Source organism: Protobothrops mucrosquamatus, unplaced genomic scaffold (genome assembly GCF_001527695.2).
Source record: "Protobothrops mucrosquamatus isolate PMUCROS unplaced genomic scaffold, P.Mucros_1.0 scaffold1341, whole genome shotgun sequence".
Lineage (NCBI taxonomy): Eukaryota > Metazoa > Chordata > Lepidosauria > Squamata > Viperidae > Protobothrops > Protobothrops mucrosquamatus.
The window spans coordinates 209059-229695 of NW_015387538.1; the positions used below are offsets into that span (position 1 = coordinate 209059).

The following is a 20637-nucleotide window of genomic DNA, read 5'->3' on the forward strand; positions in this document are numbered from 1 at the left end:
TATGCAATGCACCTAGTGAGATCGGTGAGACCATAAGTATAATGAGGCAGGACTACAAAGACTGAAGTTTTGAAAGAACAAAGAGATAATATTTCACGAACATAGTTCCTTTCTAGGGAGTCACTTTGCTTTTGCTTTCCCAGAACTCTGCCGGCCTCTCAGTATCTTTTCCCAGCTTATCAGCATTCTATGACCTTCTAAATGTTTTATGGCTGAGTTGACAGTTTTACTTTCCCTGAGAAAGAGTTAAGGGCTTTTGGCTGATCCCATATTTCACCTTCAGGAACAAATGAATGAATGAGGATATTGGCAATATGGCCTAGTTAGCACATTACTAAAAAAACAAAACTATCGCTCAAATTGAAACTGTGTGACTTTTTAAAAAAGGAATCATTAAACATAGAGAATCCCCATTATCTATTGATGTGTTTTAAAGCTGCAATCTGACGCCTACTTACTTCAATTTCATAGAATTTCTGTTAGACTAAGTCCATACAAAATTACAAAGGTAATAAATACTACAGGAGTTTTTAACTAGAGATAATTAATCTGTGTTTCACATTTCCCTGAATATGGATACTAAGTTAAGGTTAAGGTTCCATTTGCTGAATTGCAGCTTTGTTCAGCTATGTTGGACATTTTTCATAAAATTCAAATTATTAGGATATATTGCATAGTCTGTTGAATAGAGGTAACTAAGAAATATATTGAGGCATAAGCTTTCATAAATAAAACTCCACTATATCAGATATGCAAGATAATTCTCTGTAGAATCATAGGTATGTTTCAGCAATGTGGTTCATGATACATTACAGAGAACACACTCATTAAATAGTGTATTCATTGGGACCATATTCAGTCATAAGAAGATTGTCTGTAGCTTAATGCAATGCAGAAACCAAGGCAATTATGATTAATTAGTAAACTAAGAATAGTTTGCATACACTATTCTGGGATAACGTACTGTATGAATCCAGTTAATATGGTTTATAAAGCATGATTTAATAGCTTAAAGTTTGCAAAGCATGGTTTAGTATATTATGTGCTCATATCATACATACTTGCATAAATGTCCATCAGTGAATAAGCTGACCCTCTATTTTTTAACCAAAATATCATGAACATTGCACCACTTATGGACCTGCAATTTTGGTTTAAAATCCCTGCTTATATTTGAGCATACATGGGAAAGATGGGTATTTTTAAAAGTATTACTGTATATATTCATGGATAAGCCCAACCCAATTTTGAAGAAGTATTTTGGCACCTAAATTTTTGGTTTATCTGTGAGAATGTACAGTATTTTTATAAACTGGTATATTTATTCTTATTCTTAGCCTTTCCTCTCAGTTGAGGTAAAATAATAGCCAACCATCCTTCAGCAAGCAGGAAACTATACTAGCATGAAATATCTTGCTTGCATTGGTGATCCCGATCATATCTCAACTCGAGTCAACAACACTGACTCACTAAATCAGCGGTTCTCAACCTATTTGGGGTCGATCGACCATTTCACGGGGGTCGCCAAGCAAGGCTGTCCGCCATTTTTTTCCCCCTTTTCCGGCGGGTGCCTTACCTCCCTTGGGCTGGGCCAGCTGGTGGTCGGCCTGCTCCATCTCTGCCGCTTGCCAGCTACGCCTCGGCCGGCGCAGGGGGCAGAACCACGCATGCGCGGTGCTCCCGGGCAGGGAAAGTCCTCGACTTACGACCGGTTTAGTCCTCGACTTATGACCGGTTGGGGGTCACGGCATTAAAAAGGTTGAGAACCACTGCACTAAATGGTCTGTCCTGATTTTTCATGTGTAGCTCCTGATAAAGTTGATTCTGCCAGCTCTGCTGTCCCATATATCTTTTGCACATGTCTACTTGGTTGGGAAAAACATCCACCAATCATGGCACTGTAGCAGGATTGGGGCACCTTTGGCTGCAGCACCTTGTCATTTCCCTGTGCCATAGCTGTGACATCCCAAGCTGAATATATTTTTTTAAAATAATAAATTGGAATCACAAAGAGAGTTCAATCATAAGCAGTCTCTTTATTTTTAATTTATATATCTTTCCTTTGCTTTCTAAAGACCACAAATGCCATCTTCTGGATTCTTGTGGGTGCTGATCCAGAGGTGATGAGATGGGATGAGATAGTCTCTATTTCACTGTTGCAGCCTTGCACTAAATTGACAAGGAGCATAGTGTTAAAACATCCACTGCAACCTAACACTGTTGCACAATTCTGACAGATGACTGGCCAGCAGTGCTATATTGAGCTCTCTCTAGAGAGAGCTGATCAGGGCCAAGTGAGACAGTGCTTGATCACTACTTGATACTGCTTTGATCCCACCCTCCCACTCATTATTCACCTGATTTGGTTAGATCGATGGTGCCATCAGCTAAGGGGGAAAGCGTTATTTTAACATACAGTAATACAGCTAAACTTAAACTGACTTATTTGTAGGTTGGGGGCCAATGAAGGCATTATGGCAACATTTTTTTTTTTAAAAAAGGTCATTGCTGCATATGTTTAGATGCCTGGGGAAAAGAGACGAGGAAAGCAGGCACGCAAGCAAGTAGAACTTTTCAAGCAGCTGACTTTAAAAAGATTGCAAATTGCTAGTTTATTTGCTGGCTTGGCCATCACCAAAGCAGCAACAGAGCCCGTGCTTTGTAGAGAGCACCTCTTCGGAGAGTATCACGATGCCGTTGAATGTTGGGATGCGACAACATTCCCAACAATAGGATGGACGTTCATCCTCCCACGCCACAGCTCCAGGGAGCGGAAATTCAGAGCTGATGCTGAACGAAATCCAAGGCGGCCGCTGCTTCCCTCTAATGGCTCCGGAATGCGCTAGCAGCTTGGCGGGTGAGGTCACCTCCTTTCGCCGCGTCAGTCTCCTCCCGCGGGCGCCGCAGTGACAGCTGAGCCGGCGGTTCCTGGTCGCCCACTGCTCGGCTGGCCGGCTCCCGGAGCGTCTCTCGGCCGCCGAGGTTGCGGGCGCTGCTCAACGTGCCCATTGCGGAGGAAGGCGGGCTTTGAGAGCTGCGGGAAACGGCCGCCATGGCGGATGACTTCGGCTTCTTCTCCTCCTCGGAAAGCGGAGCAGCCGAGGCCGCCGAAGAGGACCCGGCCGCTGCCTTCCTGGCTCAGCAGGAGAATGAGATTGCGGGGATCGAGAACGACGAGGGCATCAGCTGCGCCGAAGGAGCCGCGAGGGGCAGCCAGGAGGCCGCCGGGGAGCCTCGGAGTGAGCGCGCGGGGCGAAGGGGAGGCGGGCGGGAGGGCGGGCGGCATCCTACACGAAGGGGACGTGCACGTGGCCTGCCCAGGCACGGCGCCGCGGGACCGAGGGGGCAGCATGTCGGGAAAAATGGGATCTTTCCCGAAGGGCGCACAGCCAGTCATCAGCCATTTCGGTGGCTGCCTAGCCTCAGCCTGCCAGAGAAAGCCAGCAAAAACTGAAGAGGCGCGTGTGCTGAGGCCTCATCCAAGCCACCAAGTCCAGTGGTGATGGGAATTGTAGTCTCAAATACATCTTTCCAAACAGGTTGCCAGTGGTGCGTTCTTGCCAGCCTTTCTAGAAGGCCACTTTTGTTCTTAAGTTGTGAAAAGGAGCCTCAGCCACAGGATGTTGTTGCTGGCACTTAGGAACCAGTCATACTCCCCCTCAGCTCAATCAACCTCAGAATTTTAAATAGGGATAATTTTTAATGATTTTAATAATGTCACAGCTACAAATATTTGGTTTTAATTGGCTTTTATAGGGGAAATGTTGTGTGTGTTGTTTGTATTGTGTTATTTTAATATGCTGTGAGCCGCCCTGAGTCCCGTGGGGAGAAGGGCGGCATATAAATTATGAAAAATAAATAAATAAATAAAGAGGGTTGTTGTGAGAAGAAATCAGAGGAAGGGACACTGCATGCACTATCCTGAGCTCCTAATTTAAAGGCAGGATGTTAAAGTTTTGAGGCTCCATAATAGTGACTCTTCTGCGGCAGCACCATAAATCGCAACTGGGTTTATGCCTTTACGTTAAGCTATCCAGTCGCCTGATTTTTGTGTTGGCTTCATGTAAAAGCAATTAGGGCTGTTCTGTGAACTGTTTGAAACTAACTATGGCTTAGCACAAACAAAATACGTATGAGATTACTCTGAATCTCTGCTCTGTGGAACTAGCTGATTTGTCACCTTCCCTCTTTGGAGCCAGCTCTGCGTCAGGAACCAGCTATGGGTTGGTTTTCTCAGAAGAGGCAAACACACCTTTGACTCTTTAGTGCAGCCTTAGATAACCACAGAAGAAGGAAAGAGAAACAAGCCTAGTCTGTAGGCAAGAGCCCCCCCCACACACACACACACTGCAAGATCCATCAGGAGCCCTGTTTTTGTAAGTAATGTGTTCTTTGGCTAAGACAAGAACAGATGGCATTTGGCCCAAGCACTGGGCTGGGAAAAAGAGGCTGCAGAAAGAAGAGGTGACAATTAAAAGTTGATGTATCGTAGGCAGATTGACGTTCTTGTTTAGTTTTGGGAGAGGCCTCACAAAGGTTGCCAGACCAGATCTGGGTGCAGCCTAATATTCAAAATGTGGGTGATATCAGGGGAAAGAAAGGAACAGAAAGGTGCTTCGCAACCCCCAAATACTATTTTTCATTTAAAGCTGAATTCATCTAAAGCTCTGTGTTTTTACACTGTCATACTTTCCTACTAGTTGGGACACCTGAAAGTTTAGCAGGCAGTCTTTTCTGTGCATTGCCAAAACAAAGCTGTACCGGTTAATTTCTGTATGTCCTACTGCTGCTGAAAGTGCAGATTCAGAGCAAGTAAACAGGTCTGTTCTTGCTTCTCCCTATGGTAGCTGTCATGAAACTTTTCTGGTTCTCCAGCAAGAAATTTAAGCTGTATTGATGCTATAGAGATCCACCTTTATTTTTTTTTCCTTGTTCATTTACATTTTCAGAGTGGAGAGCATATAGTTTTGTCTGGGTCTCAGGTTAGAGACGTTGGACTTCCCCACTAAGTGGAGGTGGTATATAGCTTTTTTCTTGCAAATTGTTATATTTGCTACTTACTGCTAGGATACAACTTGTTTCATCCTATACAAGAAAAAAAAACTGTTTAGTCACAGCTTCTCTTTTCATACTTTATCTGGTCCTTTCAAACAGATGCAGGAGAGGAGCCCAGAATCCCAGGAACTGTTTAAACTGTTGCTAAGGATTTCTTACCACCATACAGACCTAGGGCTACTGTATTAGACTGAGTCTGCCAATATCCAGATAGCTGCTGGATGTAAGAAATTGTTTTATCTCTTTGCTGTCTAGTGGTAAGCCAGATATTTTTGAAGCCCATATCTGATGGCTATATCCAGGCCATATTCAGTAACTTCTCCTCTGGATTGATTATTATTACTGAGTCCAATATTATGGCCATATGTACATAAATCTATATTTTTATCTATGACAGTTTTTATTTCTTAGTGTTTTTCTTGGAAGTGCACGGTCCACTTTTTTTCAGATCAGTCAAGTGTTGACCCATTAATTGTGACAGAAATTGTCCGACTGGCTTGCTGCCCAAGCCCGACATCATGAATTGAGAGAGAATGACTGGCTCAAAGTCACCCAGCCAGCTTTCATGCCTAGGGCTGGATCAGAACTCAGTTTCCTAGTTTCTACCCTAATTACTTAATTACTAGACCAAACTGGCTTTTTTGAATCAATAAGGCAAAGTGAGAAAAGACTAAAAAAGTGTTCCAGGATGCTTGAATCCATTTGAGTTGAGTAGCTATTAAATTCACATAAACAAACTTTTTTTTAAAAAAGTCAAGATGCATGACTTATTTCTGTTTCAGTTGCCCATAGTAAAAGATAAATAAGCAATAGTGTGGTCTTATGGCTTTTTGCATAACCTATGTGCTTTATAACCTATGATTTATGGGTTAAATTCCATGTTTCCCCCAAAATAAGACCCGGTCTTACATTTTTTTTTGCCTCAAAAAGAGGCACTAGGTCTTATTTTCAGGGGATGTCTTACCTTAGGACCGCCGCAGCCAGGCCTCCCACGCTCCGACACCTGTCGCGCTGCTGCTTGACTTCTTCAGTGGCCGCTTGCCGCCACTTGTGGCCAGATGCCACATGGCACATTGTGCCGGTGCCTTGGGTCGTGGCAGGACCACGTATGGTGCTTCACACCGGTGCTGCCGGTCACAGCAGGACACTGTGTGGCGCTTTGGGCCATTTGCAGGAGGCTGCATGGTGCTTCGGGCCCATTGCCGCTGCTCATGGCAGGATGCTGCACGAAGCTTTGGGCCATTTTCAGGAGGCCACATGGTGCTTCAGGCCATTGCTGCTGGTCGCGGCAGGACACCATGTGGCGCTTCGGGCCATTTGCAGGAGGCTGCATGGTGCTTCGGTGGCAATGGCCTGAAGCGCCATGTGGCATCCTGCTGTGACTGGCGGCAACCGCCCAAAGCAGTGTGCAGGCTTCTACTGCGACTGGCAGCAGTGGCCTGAAGCACCATGCGGCCTCCGGCTACAAGGAGCGACAACGGCCTGAAGCACCGTGTGGCATCCTGCTTTGACTGGCAGCACCGTCTGAAGCACCATGAGGCCTTCTGCAAATGGCCCAAAGCACTGTGCAGCCTCCTGCTGCAAGGAGCAGCAACGGCCTGAAACGCCACACGGCATCCTGCTGTGACTAGGGCAATGACCCGAAAAGCCACGTAGCATCCTGCCGTGACTAGCAGCAATGGCCCGAAGCACCATGCGGCCTCCTGCCGCGAGGAGTGGGAACAGTGCGATGAGCCACATAGCGTGACAAGTGTCAGGGCGTAGGAGGCCTGCTTGCGGCGGTCCTACCTGTAAGTGGGTGCGGGGTGCAGCTCCACCCCGTTAGCCCCACTCTAGCTTGATTTTGAGGCATGAACCTCGCCCCCAAACTAGGGCTTATTTTCAGGGTAGAGCTTATATTAGGCCCACCCCCAAAAATCAAGCTAGTTCTTACTTTCAGGGAAACACGGTTCTATCCAAACCCAACAATTATTATACTGTATGTCCAGTAAAGTGTTGTTTAAAACATAGTTTAGTGCAGTGGTTCTCAACCTGTGGGTCGGGACCCCATTTGGGGTCGATCGACCATTTCATGGGGGTCGCCAAGCAAGGCTGTCCACCATTTATTTTGTCCGCCATTTATTTGTCCGCCATTTTTTTCCCCTTTTCCGGCGGGTGCCTTACCTCCCTTGGGCTGGGCCAGCTGGTGGTCGGCCTGCTCCATCTCTGCCGCTTGCCAGCTATGCCTCGGCCGGCGCAGGGGGCGGAACCACGCATGTGCGGCGCTCCCGGGCAGGGAAAGTCCTTGACTTACGACTGGTTGGGTAGTCCTCGACTTACGACCAGTTTAGTCCTCGACTTACGACCGGTTTAGTCCTCGACTTACGACCGGTTTAGTCCTCGACGTACGACCGGTTGGGGTCACGGCATTAAAAAGGTTGAGAACCACTGGTTTAGTGTGATATATAATCCTAGTCTGGCAAAATGGAGCTTCAGAAATAAAGTTTATCTCATAGATACCAAATGTCACATATTTTAAAAAAATCACTTGAATATTGGAAATTCGAGGTAAGCTCAAGAATCTTTATAGCATGTGGCAATAGTTAAGCCTTATAATTTGCCAGCATCAGGACAGGATAAATTTCTGTGCTTTTAAAACTAAAAATGAGGGGTGGGGGGGATAAATATTTCCTTCCACTACAGTCCAAGAGTAGATTAATCATATCTAGAGCTTAATCACTTTCAGATTTTTATTCGTTTCAATGTCAGACTACATAGCTGTTTCCTAGGTGTGGATTATGGGCATTTTTATCCAAAATATCTAGAGGGCAGTAAGTTGCTCTAATGAGCTATACAGTATAAAATGTCACTGTCTACCCTTTTACCATTTTATGATCCCAACAGAAAAATGTCTGTGTGAGAAAATGGATGAGTGCAAAATAGAATATGCAGTGCATGAATCCAGCTATTAGAGTAGATAAATTATGATTTATGGCAGGATTATATTGAACCAAATCACTTCTGCTTATTTAACACAATTGTAAAATAAACTATGGACTATTAAATGCATAGATAACAATAATCCTATATACAGTGTACATTTGGTGAATTTTACAAATCAGTAGCCCCAGAGTACCAGAGCAAACTGCAGATGAATATTAAACCATTTTTAGTTAGCCAAACCTGATGTCCACACCCTGATATCAGATGAAATTATAGTTAAAATGCTTTCATCACAATTGGTATTCATGATTTCTGATATATTTATTCATCTCTTATATGGCTAATTTTTCCATTCTGGCTTTTAGACATAGAAATGGATGACTGTAACATTTAATAATTTATTCCAAATGCTTCTATACCACTTCAGATGTACAATGCTAAGTGGCTTATTGCATAAGTCATATGCAGCATCTCTGCTGCCTCTCATCTCATTTTTTAACCACCACAGATGTGGATAGAAGTGAAATGAAGACGTAAATGTGGCAGGGGAGACTCAACCTTCTTTTATCCTAAACTCAGTAGCCTTATTACTAATTGGACCAGTATACTTTGTAGCATGAAAAAGTACAAATCAAATATTCATTCTTTTCCTTGACTTGAAAATCTGAAAATATCTCAGAAAAAGGCAATGGCAAACCACAGTTATATTACCACCAAAAAAACCTTACATGGATGTGACTATGAAGATACCAAAAGTCTCACTTTGCAGGAGATTTTTCCTTTAACAAATTGTTTTTCTCCCAGATTTTTGACCTCAGCTCTATTGGAGGCCCATATCACCTTTTACAGGTTTTATGTGTTCCTATTCCTTAGTTAAATAGCTTTCTCCCCATCTAGCCAAACAGGGAAGTACTTTTCAAAATAAAGTCTGATGCTGGTCTGTCTTTTGCAGGTTAAACTTTGCAAGTAACTGGTGACTGACTGTTTTCTCTTACACTTGAACGTTGAATAACACTTTAATATTTTCCCTTTGTTGCAGTTAATTTTGAAAACACAGGAGGAACTACTGTGAACGGTGATGTGTTTCAGGTGAGAGTCTGAACTGACTGGGGCTCTAAATCACATATCAACTTTCATAAGTTGATATAATGTACAGAAGAATAGCTGTAGTCCAACCTTAGAGACAATTCTTTAAGAATTCTTTTCTGGAGCATTTGGGGGTTTTTTGCTTGTCACTCAAAGAAAAGGGGAAAATAGTGTGAACTTACTAGCACATTGCAATGCTAGTAAGTTTTCTTCAGTTTTTGACTGAAGTTGTTCATAATAGAATTCTCTTATATGTTACTGCATATAAACAGGAAACCAGCCCCACACTTACTCGCACTGATTATGTTACCTGGTCTGATAATGAAACGTCTGCAAGCAACCAAGATCAGACAGCACCAAGAACTCTGCAGTTCACCTCTGGGGTACATATATTCTCTTCTATAAGCATCCCCTTACCCTAGATATTGGTGATTACCGTTTCCATAGTTCCTTTTCATTCGTTGTGCTCATATGGGCTGATAAAAATTAAAGCCACAAAAAATGGTGCTTATCCATGTTCCAATCAGTCATCTACAGTAAGAGCTTATAAATATTTCTTCTAAAACCAACCGGTAGATTTGAAGGCACTGACATTATTGAGGGAGATAATTATGATTGTAAGGAGAGAATGACTGCTGTGAAGTTGAACATCCAATTAAACATAGACATGGAAGTATCGAAAGGACAGCATTGACATGGATAGCTTTTTTATACCTTCTAGGTGAGTTAGACCTCTGCTTCCTTAATTTTCAACAGATATGACCCTTGCTAACTGGTCTGGAAGAGGCTAGATTGGAAAAGACAGTAACATTCTACCAGATCCAAAAGCCAAAAAAGGCATTGTTCCTTTTTCTTTCGGTTTGTACTGAGGGAATCATGAATCAGTCCAATTATATGTATGTTTATTTAGCACTAAATCCATTTTAATTTTGTGGGACTAACTTCCAGTAAATTGAACTGCTACATTACTCTCCATCCAATACAAAATTTAGCTTTGAAAATTCCAATGCAATAATTCTGTCTTTCAGTTATATCAAGCACTTCACAAATATAAACAAACTAGCATTGTTCCTTTTTTTTGGATGAAAGAATGTTGACTTGAAAATTGCAGGCATATCCTTATATTATTAATTCCAACCTTCACACAGAAAGCATTTTTCTGTGTGGTTTTTATCTACTTTCCCCCGCTATCTTGGAATAATGTAAATACTCGAAAAAGACAATAGCTCCTTTGAGGCAATGCTCTGACTGTACTAAATAATCTGCATACCAAGATAATGATTATCGAATAGCAACTTTGTGCCTTTTTACATTGTAGAAGAACCCTGTTATGCTAGTAGAATTGAACAGTACACTTTTCTTTTCTTTTTTTCAAACAAAATCCTTTATCTTCCTCGCTTTTCTGTATTGTCCTGCACTTGTAGTGCAATGTGTATGGGAAATCATTTAAAAGAGCTACTAAGGCGGATCAGAGGCATAACTGTTCACGGGATACCATTCTACAGCAGGACATGTGACAGCCTCTTGTCTGCCTGAGATCAGTGGGAAAGGCAGCTGGCTATTACTGGAATTTTTGGCTTCTTCTTGGTGTGATTTAGAGTCACATAATTATAGTTTGATTTATGTAATTATATTGGCAACAGTAGGTCATTTCTAAAAAACCTTGCTGAGAAAACTGCAGGGACATGTCCAGGAAGCCTCCAAGAATTGGGCATGATTCAACTGAAGAAACAAAATTATAGAAACTTTAGCTTACTCAGGGTTGAGTTGGCATGTGTTCAACCCTATAAGTTCAACCCTATAAGTTGGCATGATTCAACTGAAGAAACAAAATTATAGAAACTTTAGCTTATTCAGGGTTGAGTTGGCATGTGTTCAACCCTATAAGTAGCAGTATTATAGAAATAGTTTTCTAAGTGCACATGCCCCTTTCTTTTTCTCTTCCTCCTGTCTCTTAAGCAACCACCTTCCCCATACCTCAGAGATCCTTTTTTTGGACTGAGCAATCTGCCTCCCACTCACCTCTAGAGAAGGCAACTCCAGATGACAATTTATTATTGTAACCTATCTAGTCCAACTTGAAGCTGTAGATGAACCTGATCTAGCCCAACCTGAAGCAGTAGATCCAGAATCAGCATTCCTATCTGCAGTGTATAAAACTCAGTTCTCTTTAATTTTGGAGGGTGCAATAAGAGGTACAGAAGAAAACTAGCTAGCCTTTTGGATGATTCTAGATAAGTTGGAAAGTTTGTTCATAGGATCATTTTGTTTATGTAAAAACAAGCTACAGCACAGGTTTCTGGAAATAACTACAGGAACCTGATGCTGGACCCAGCATTTTCAAAATTATGGTCTATAAACAGACTCTGTATTGAGGGGTTCCTCTTAATTTTGCAGTTGATTTATTTAATTACTACTATTACTGTCCTTTTCATGAAGATGACCACCTTTAGCATTTCCCTTGTGATTTCAGCCTTAGATTGTGAAAATGGTTCTTACCATGACAACAGTTGACACAAATGGCAGTTTTAAAACTCAACTGAAATCAACACCTTAGTTCTGGTCAGAGAAGATTGCAGCAAGACATTGGCCCTTTAAAGATTGTGACATCATAAGAATTGTATCACAACGGCTGTCTTACAGCTATTACCCCTTAGAATTTCAGGAATTCACCTGAAGCACAGATATGAAAATCATGTTGGCAGTGAATGACAAGGCAAGTTGATTAAGAGAAGGCAGGTACATGGCTGATGGAGATGTTCATGAATCAGTTAAATGTGTAACTTTGAAAAGTATCTGCTTTTATAAGACTGCAGCTAATTGTGCTAGTTTCTGCATGAGGGAGCCCTCAGAGTGTCCTCATATTCTCAGTTTTCTATATCACATTCTTTGATTTAACTTTGGGGGGAAATACTGGATTATGCTTAAACAAACCCCCAATCTGTTAGGATTAGGATTTGCCTATAATCTTATGCAAGACTTTTTGACAGGATTGTAGACTCCTCTATGTTCTGCTTCCTAATCATTCCTTGTTTGGGGAGACCAACATTTCATCTAGTTTCTTTTGTCCCAAGGAATCCAATGGACCTACAGATGCCTATGCAGCCATTGCCAGAGCTGACCGTTTGACACAGGAGCCTGAGAGCATTCGCAAATGGCGAGAGGAACAGAAAAAGAGACTGCAGGAGTTGGGTAGGGATAAAAACATTTGCTCAGGAGTTGAGCTGGAGTTCAAATATAGCTATACTCATGTAAATTATATTCTAAATTATATTTTAAAATTGTATTGCGTATGGGAATTGCATGTATAAGGAGAATTTTTGTAGAGCAGGAGAGAAGATGGTGGAGAAGAGATTGAACCAGCAGAAAAACTTCCTTAAAGAATGCAAAAAATGCTGCTGGGATTTGTTTAGAAAAGGGTTTGTGATACAAAAAGAAAATATAAACTGGGCAGCAGAATTGAAGAGGGCTCCCAGATTAGGAGAGTAGAGAGAATGAATGTAAGTATAATCAGGAAGGGGGAAGAGAAATAAAAATAATACTGTAGAATAAGAAATAATGAGATATATTATGTCAAGTTTTACTTCTATCATCAGCTGAATAAATACATCAGTGTGATGATGTAGCTAATAAGCATTATTTTTTTTCCTTCCTAACTATTGTAGTATTTGTGGTTTCTGTTCTATAAATTTCATGTATGTCAGGCTATACCTTTGTCCTTGTCATTCATAGCTTCTAGCGGCCTCTCTTCCTATAAATGGAGACTAATATCTTTCTCTTAGCCTGAGAACCTTACAGTTCTTTATGACAATATCTATCCAGGGTATCTCTCTTTTGCTGGGGATGATGGAGATGTCGTTCTATACATCGGATCGTGCCAGGCTCGATTTAGGCTAGTTAACTTGCTAAGACCCTTAGGAATTTCCTTTATATCTTTCACGATATGTTTTTCTTGGTTTTAGATGCTGCTTCTAAAGTATTAGAACAGGAATGGCGTGAAAAGGCCAAGAAGGACTTGGAAGAATGGAACATAAGGCAGAATGAACAAATGGAGAGGAACCAGGTCAATAACAGGTACAGCTAGGAAAAAAGTTTCTTGACTTGTTTACATCTGGATCTGCAACAAGTGAAAGGGCATCCTACTGGATGTAAATTTTAACTGAATTAAACATTTGTTGGTTAGGTAAATAAAGTAATCTTGGGAGAGTTAATTCTAGTTCTTAGAACCTAGCTGTCTCGGCACCAGATCTGTCACTGTGGGGGCATTATGACAAGCAGTTTACTTCCATAAAATATTCTCATTTTCTTTCCTATACATGTGATTAATGAACCTCTAACTCCCTGAGCTACTAATGCTTTCAAATAGCATCTATTTCTGCCTCTTCCACTTTTAAGGGTATTACTAATCTATGTTTCTCTCTTTTAACTCTTTGCTTCCATTCTGCTCTGCCCTTTCTCCTGTTACTGGACCCTGCCGCAGGATTGCTGACAAAGCCTTTTACCAGCAGCCAGATGCAGATGTGATTGGCTATGTGTATGTCTCTCTTGCTCATTTTTCAGGGGGTGGGGGCAGTTTTTCTCAATGGGACCGTGCATGCGGAGCTCCAGTGTGTGCTTTTTGCCTAAATGTTTCTTAAGAGCAAAAATAGGCCCAGAATTGCCTCAGTTCCTTCTTCTCATAGTTCACTGTGGTGTGAGAATAGTTATTGAAACTATGTAGTTTCCTGACTCCAGTCTTGCTCTAATATTTTTTACTTTCCACTTTCTATCATCCATAATTAGGATAAATTTATATATATGATTTTTGGTTAAGCAAATAAAGGAGAAGGGTCTCTTCTGTGTTTATGCTTCTAAATTAACAGTTTTCTTGCTGGCATAGCAAAAAGGTAAGGCATAAATTGATGGAGCAGTTGGAAATATAAAAGCTTATATATATAGTAGAGGAATGACGGAGCAGTCTATGAAGTGAAGCAGCAAAATGGCAAAGGTATATTCTCTTATGCCACAAATTTCTTATTAAGAAATACCTACTAGTATTTTGAAGGGCCTTAAAGACCTGGCTTTTTGACCAAGTCTTTGGAGAGGACAATGGATATCCCCTCCTTCCTTTCTGTTCCCCTCTTTACTTTACTTTATTTTTTTTACTTTACTTTATTTTGCTGTTTCTATGTCTTTTGATACTGTTTTTTTAAATGTTTTAACAATTGTAAACTACTCAAGAGTCACTGGGAGTTGGGGGAGCATTTAACTTAAATATATTGCTATTATTACTAAATAAGTATAAGGCTTATGTTGATTTATAAATGCTTCAAGGCATGTCATATAAGCATCCCTTACATAAGCCTACATTGTAATTACTTTTCTATTTACTTTTGTGCAGTGCCAGATACTAGTCTGGCAATGTTCCTTATATTGCAGAATCTAAGAGATGCTGCTTAAATACTGTATATCAAACAGTTCTTGAATCCTATATTGTATGCTCCTACTGTCCTTCCAATAAGTTGCAGTGCTTCTTTTAAATAATCATTCTAGTCTCAGGTTTGTCCAATTCATTCTAGTCTCAGGTTTGTCCAATTCATTTCAGGATTTACATATTTTTGCTCCTAACCCCGGTTTCAAGTATGAGGTGTATATCTTTGCCATCTCTGTTGTTACTCATACATATATTTATTGTTTTCCCTCTTATTTATTTTTTCTTGTTTACTTTGTTGAGATAGCAGAAAACCTAGAGTACTTGTCAACCCTGTGATCATGATTATCCTTGTGCTAAACTATAGCTAATAATAAACTGCATTTAGCTCGTAGTGTATAACTATACACCCAGAATCAGATGATATGGTTGTCAGAATCTATGCCTTTTACATGGTGGTCAGTGTTGCAAAATATGTTAGTCAGAATATTCCTTAAAAGGAAAATCAGTTCTGGGAAATCCTTTTTGTTACAGATCTCAATGGCTGTATTCACCTAACAGATCGAATCACAAACCAACCAAAGTTAATCTTTTGTGTGATACAAGTCAGGCCTATCTAATTAATTTATACTGAGCATACAGCGTGAATGCAGAATATGTGGTTAGTTTGATACCTCATAGTTCAGTTAACCAGTAGTGAACGTTTTATGCCAATCCAGACCTTGTCTGGAGGCAAAACATTGTTGCACTTCTTTTCTGGCCTGACAGTGTCTTAACTTGCCTTCTCCAGAGCCTCAGAAGAAGCCTTCCTAAAGGAGTCCAAGGAAGAGACGACTGGCACTGAATGGGAGAAAGTGGCCCAACTCTGTGACTTCAATCCCAAGAGCAGCAAGCAGTCCAAGGATGTCTCACGCATGCGCTCAGTGTTGATCTCCCTCAAACAGATCCCTCTGGCCCGCTAGCCTAGCTGAAAAGAGGCTGGGGCTGGAGTGAGGGTGCTGGTGGCTCTTTTGCCAGCCAGCTTAGCAGCAACATCACCACAGGCTTAGAAGGCCACCAACATGGGGGAACAAACAAAAGCATCCCGCCCCTGCCTCTTTCTCTCTTCTCAGTATGTTCCTGCCACTTCAATTGGGTGGCTGCCTGTATCCCTCCCCTTGAATTTACTTTGCTTAAAGGGTGCACTGATATCTTTTTACACATATTTATTAATGGTGTGGTCCTTGGGCAACTGCTCTCTTCCCTGCTGCCTTCAGGAAAGGTCACTTTCAGTATTGGGTGATTCAGTTTCCCACTCCCCTAATGTTGCCTCTATCTTCTCCCCTCAGACCTGGCTGGTTTAATAGGTTAAACTTCATTCCTCTCTCCAGTCATTTGTACTTAACCTGGGCGGGGGGCAGTGCTAAAACTGAGCTTAGGGCTGGGCACAAAATTCTAGTCCCAGTTCTGTTGCTGTTCTTTTTCTTTTTTTTTTTTAACCAGAGTGATGAGCATGATTCTCAGGAATGGCCAGCCATTAGAAGATTGGGACTCCGTTGTGTTTCCCACTTGTGCTGGACATTGCAGGCACAGTCAGATTGAAGAAATCTCTTAAAAATGAGTGCTTCAAGAGGAAATGTGCAGAAGAGAGAGAGAGATAATGGACAACTGAAGTAATAATAGATGTGTTTGCTAAATTTTTAATGGCAAACCTAAAAATGAGATTTGTATGAATCTGAAAGCTACAATCCAACCTGAAACCACTGCACAAAGAATTGCTTGCACTGAAGAGAATGCTATTTCTCTTTTTGAGATAATCTTTAGGCTTAGTTGATGTCTAGGAAGAATATAGAAGATATACAAGCAGCTTCCTTCACTTTCACTCCTCTCTTCAAAGGTTATTCCATATTTGCTTAAGGATACACTAAATGTATAGCTACAATGTAGAGTTAAACTGGATGTTATTGAAAGGTACCTTCTTTGGATCTTTTCCACTGAGATAGCTGTAGATTTAAACAAACAGAAGCCAATTCTTCTGGTTTTGCTCACATAACTAATACACACAGCTAAATACTATGTTTTATGTTCACATTTTCTTGGCATTTAGTGCCATAACATACAGTGATACTTACTCTCATGTGAATATGTTTAAGGTTTCAGATATAGATATGCCACTATTGTTCCAGAAGACATTTGCCCTTTCAGTTTTTAGGGGCTTTGCATCAGCAACTCATGTCCTTGCTACTATGATGTTTTCCATTCCAGATTCCTAGAGGAAGTTTTGTATCAGCAGCAATGTCAGACGATGAAAGTTTTTCCTACCCTTTCTTCCGTTCCATACTACTAGCTCCGATCTGCAATCTCTTTTGCTGTAATTAAAAAAGAGTCAACAATTCTAATTTCCCTTTGGGTGTACATTTTACTAGAAAGGGGGGCTTGGCTCCTTTAGTGAAATTCAGAAGTGTAAGACTGTAAGATTAGTTTTTGAAAATGTGGTTTTAGAAATACTGGGCATGTTACTTCACCTTAGCTGTTGTGTAGCAGGATTGAAATACATTCATGAAAATATAGCTGTACATACAGCACACACAGTTGTGTAATGTTCACTACATAAGTTAGCATAGGTTTGCATATACATTTTACTTGTAAAAAGTCCCAATGGAGTAAATTCAATATGTGATTTTTACATAGTAAAACATTTTCAAAATCCACAATACATTGAAATTACTAGCCCAGGGAAGACACCTTTTTTTCTCTAATTTGATAACTTTGGTATTTTTCATATGTGGGTTATATAATATCAGAAAGTGCTATGTTAGAAATAATCCTTTGAAGATCTGACAATGTTCCCCAAAGGGGTTTGGGAGGACCATATCATTTGGAGGTAGTACCATCAGAGGTTGCTCTTTTAAATAAAGCTTGTGCTTTTTATTACTCATCAGCTGAAAATAAGTTGGGCTGAAACTTACTCAGCGCAAAGCATTGTATGACTTTTGTAGCAAGTCTTTCCCTTGCACAGCCTTGGCTTGTATTCTGTGAGTCCAAGATGTCATTTGAAATGAAAAGTTCATAGGAATTCTATGACATATACCCCTTCTGGAACACTGGAGCGAAGAGAAGAAATATGGAGGAAACTGAATACTTTCACAAGCTTTCTTTTGAGAGTTGTTTACTGAATATCATTTTATCAGAAGCCAAAGATTCCACATTCAGGTGTATGTGACAAAGATGGCAAGGCTACCAAAGGGAATGAAGGGACAATTGCAGATTAAGGATAATGTCTTGCCCCATCATTGACTATTGAGAAATTTATAAGCCAAGTGCCCCTAGTGGCAATCACTGTCTGGCCATTTCAGCTTACAAAAATTAAAACTTATCTCTCAATTTTCTGTGACATCACTAAACCAACAACTGCTTCTAGAATCCCAGAGTAAAATCACAGAATGTTCTCTTTTTATGATTCTTTAACTGAAAAAGTAATCTAATAGACATCTAGCAAAATATATTTTTCAAAATTTGTTAATATATGATCCTCATTAGGATTCATGCATGAAGAAATCTTAATATTTTGTGTTTCCTGCGAAGTATTTTGAAGCAAAGGTTAAAAAAAGTTATGCAATTCAAAACAAAGTATTATAAAAACCCTTAAATTTGTAGGTGTAAAACCCAACTATATAATTTTTTAAATTTTCAAACAAGATACATCAAGATTTTCCCTCATAAAGGCTCATAGTTTTCTAAATCCTGCAAACCAGTTTTCACACCAGTCAGAATTAAAAAATCAGGATATTTTAGAATTCCTTCCATAATTATATATAATTACACAAATGATGCAAATGTATGCAAATGATTTAAATTCTATTTTAATGGATTTAACAGCTATCCCTCCCTCAAATAGTTTTCCTGTGCATAATTTATATACATAAGCCTTAGGGTAAGTACAGTTTTGAGCATATAAAAAGAAAGGTTCCTTTGACTTCTTATGAGCTATGCAGATATGCCTACATAATTTTCTTGACAGTAGTACAAAAGTTTTGCTGTTGCCTTTTTCTGGGATGCCTTTCAATTTCCTAGTCTAGATTGGGATGATTTGGTGGCTGTGCATCCAGATTAGTTGCTTAAGTTTCTGAGGTCAGCCAAGTTTGGCTAAATTCTGCCATGTGCAGCATATAAATAAATCCTTAAAACCCAGGCATTGTGACAAGATTTTAAAATAATGGGCTGCTGTGCTTTAAATCCTATAAGCTACCGTACTTCTGCCTTATATTTAGTAGCACATTTTCCTGCATACTACTACTTAGGTGTTAATATGAAACCCAAGATGCAGAACAGTTGCAAAAGAGTGTTTGTCATTATCAAGCAAATAACAGAAAGGAAGAAAGGAATCCAGTATCCTAGACCTAGGGTATGAGCTATTTGACTTAAATTCTCAAACATTCATGTTTCATGCCTCTAAATGGGCAACAAGATCAGTGTCATAACTTTTCCTTCTCTTTTTTAGTCATACTAATAGTCACTATTTGCATAAACCATTTTTTCAATATGACAAGCTATAGTTTACACAGTTGCCTGTTCATTAATACATGAATCAAACTATAACCCTATATAGCCTTTACTTCTGAATAGGCATTTACTGTAGCTGTATATTGGGTTGAATGGGAAGAGCGTTAACATCTTACTACATATATTTTACAAGGCTCTGCACAACTTTACAAGGTAATAAAAAACCATCCCGCCCAGCATAGATTATGTTACTTCTATGTATTAATTGCCCAATAAAGCCAACTCGTACATGGTGAACAATTACGCTGCCAATAGTATATTGTGTGACTCAATGAGAGCAAAGTTCATGCAATATAGAATACTGAACTCTAATTACAGGAACCTACCAAAGAATTTAAAGTCATTATAGACATCAATTAGCTAATCTTTCCACTGCTGCTATCTCCCTGGAAGTGTAATCTAGCCTCTTTATTCATATAACCCTACTCCTTTTAGCCTTGCCTAAGATTTCAGAACCATACTGGATATCTGCTCTGTTCTACATGTATACCTCTGTATTGTTTAAACCCATTCCATGGTTTAAACAGCAGTAATTTCAAGCTGTTTTGGTGGCAGAAGTTTTTACAAACTGGCTGTAAGAATTCATCCATAGGCACAATAGAGAAAAGCAGTCTGCTCTGACGATCAGACTAAACTTTTCTCCTCTGTTTAACATATTTGAGTAACAATTATCAGATATAAGATGCTACAGAATGATCTACGATGCAAGAAAATAGTCAAATAGGATTTTTTTATTCTGAGAGACATTACACACTACAATATGATTGTGCATCAACGTCATTATTTCACATGATTAAGCTCCCAGCAAAATGACTGGATTTATTTTGGTGACCTGTCCTAAAGCACTTTGTTAGGTTTTGGCTTACAGTGTTGGGTAAGCATAACTTTAAATCAAAGTTAAACTTCAGTGTATTGGGCAAACCTATTCAACTGTAGCTTTATAACCCGAGATTTGATGTTACTAGTCCTGCTATTATAATTTAATCAATAAACTATGGCTTAGCTAGCATGATACATAAATTCAGCTAATATAGCTTTTCTTGAAACTCTCAATTCCTAAAATACAGGAATGCCCATGATTTCAAACAAAATTTCTCACTATGTAGAATTTTGCATTTATTAAAATATATCTCACTTGTTCCTGCCTAAAGTATTTGCTACCTCCTCATTTTTTTGTGTTTTTTGCAAATTTGATTTAAACTCTGTCCAAGCCATTTATAAATTTATTGAACAGCACGGGGTCCAGAGGCATACCGCATGACTTTTCTTTCTAGCTTGATATAAAACTTGTTCAATTCTTTTTTTCCAGTAGTAGCATATACCAGCCTGTATTCCATCATCTTCTTTCTCAGAATCTCCTGAGATACTTCACTGAACTCTTTGCTAAAGTCAAGATACACTATGACTATAGTACAATCAATCAATCAATCAGAATACAGCTGGAAGGGACGTTGGAGGTCTTCTAGTCCAGCCCCCTGCTCAAGCAGGAGAACCTATACCATTTCAGACAAGTAACTGTCCAGTCTCTTCTTAAAAACCTCCAGTGATGAAGCACCCACAACCTCTGATGGCAAGCTGTTCCACTGGTTAATTGTCCTCACTGTTAGAAATTTTGTCTTTAA

General features: G+C 40.0%; 1 protein-coding gene across 1 annotated transcript; it reads left to right on the forward strand.

The window, feature by feature from the left end:
• The first annotated feature begins 2956 nt into the window (after window positions 1-2956).
• CLTB (clathrin light chain B) lies at window positions 2957-17387 on the forward strand. The gene is made up of 5 exons (XM_015821528.1): window positions 2957-3239; window positions 9017-9066; window positions 12138-12255; window positions 13026-13137; window positions 15264-17387. The coding sequence occupies exons 1-5, from the start codon at window positions 3053-3055 to the stop codon at window positions 15433-15435; spliced, it is 639 nt and encodes a 212-aa protein (XP_015677014.1). The 5' UTR covers window positions 2957-3052; the 3' UTR covers window positions 15436-17387.
• Window positions 17388-20637: the final 3250 nt, after the last annotated feature.

Bases quoted from the DNA above. Each gene is read 5' to 3' on its own strand.
- CLTB (XM_015821528.1), top strand. From the start codon at position 3,053: ATGGCGGATGACTTCGGCTTCTTCTCCTCCTCGGAAAGCGGAGCAGCC. The intron at 9,067-12,137 runs GTGAGAGTCTGA...TTTTGTCCCAAG, and splicing joins TGAACGGTGATGTGTTTCAG to GAATCCAATGGACCTACAGA. The intron at 13,138-15,263 runs GTACAGCTAGGA...TGCCTTCTCCAG, and splicing joins AGGAACCAGGTCAATAACAG to AGCCTCAGAAGAAGCCTTCC.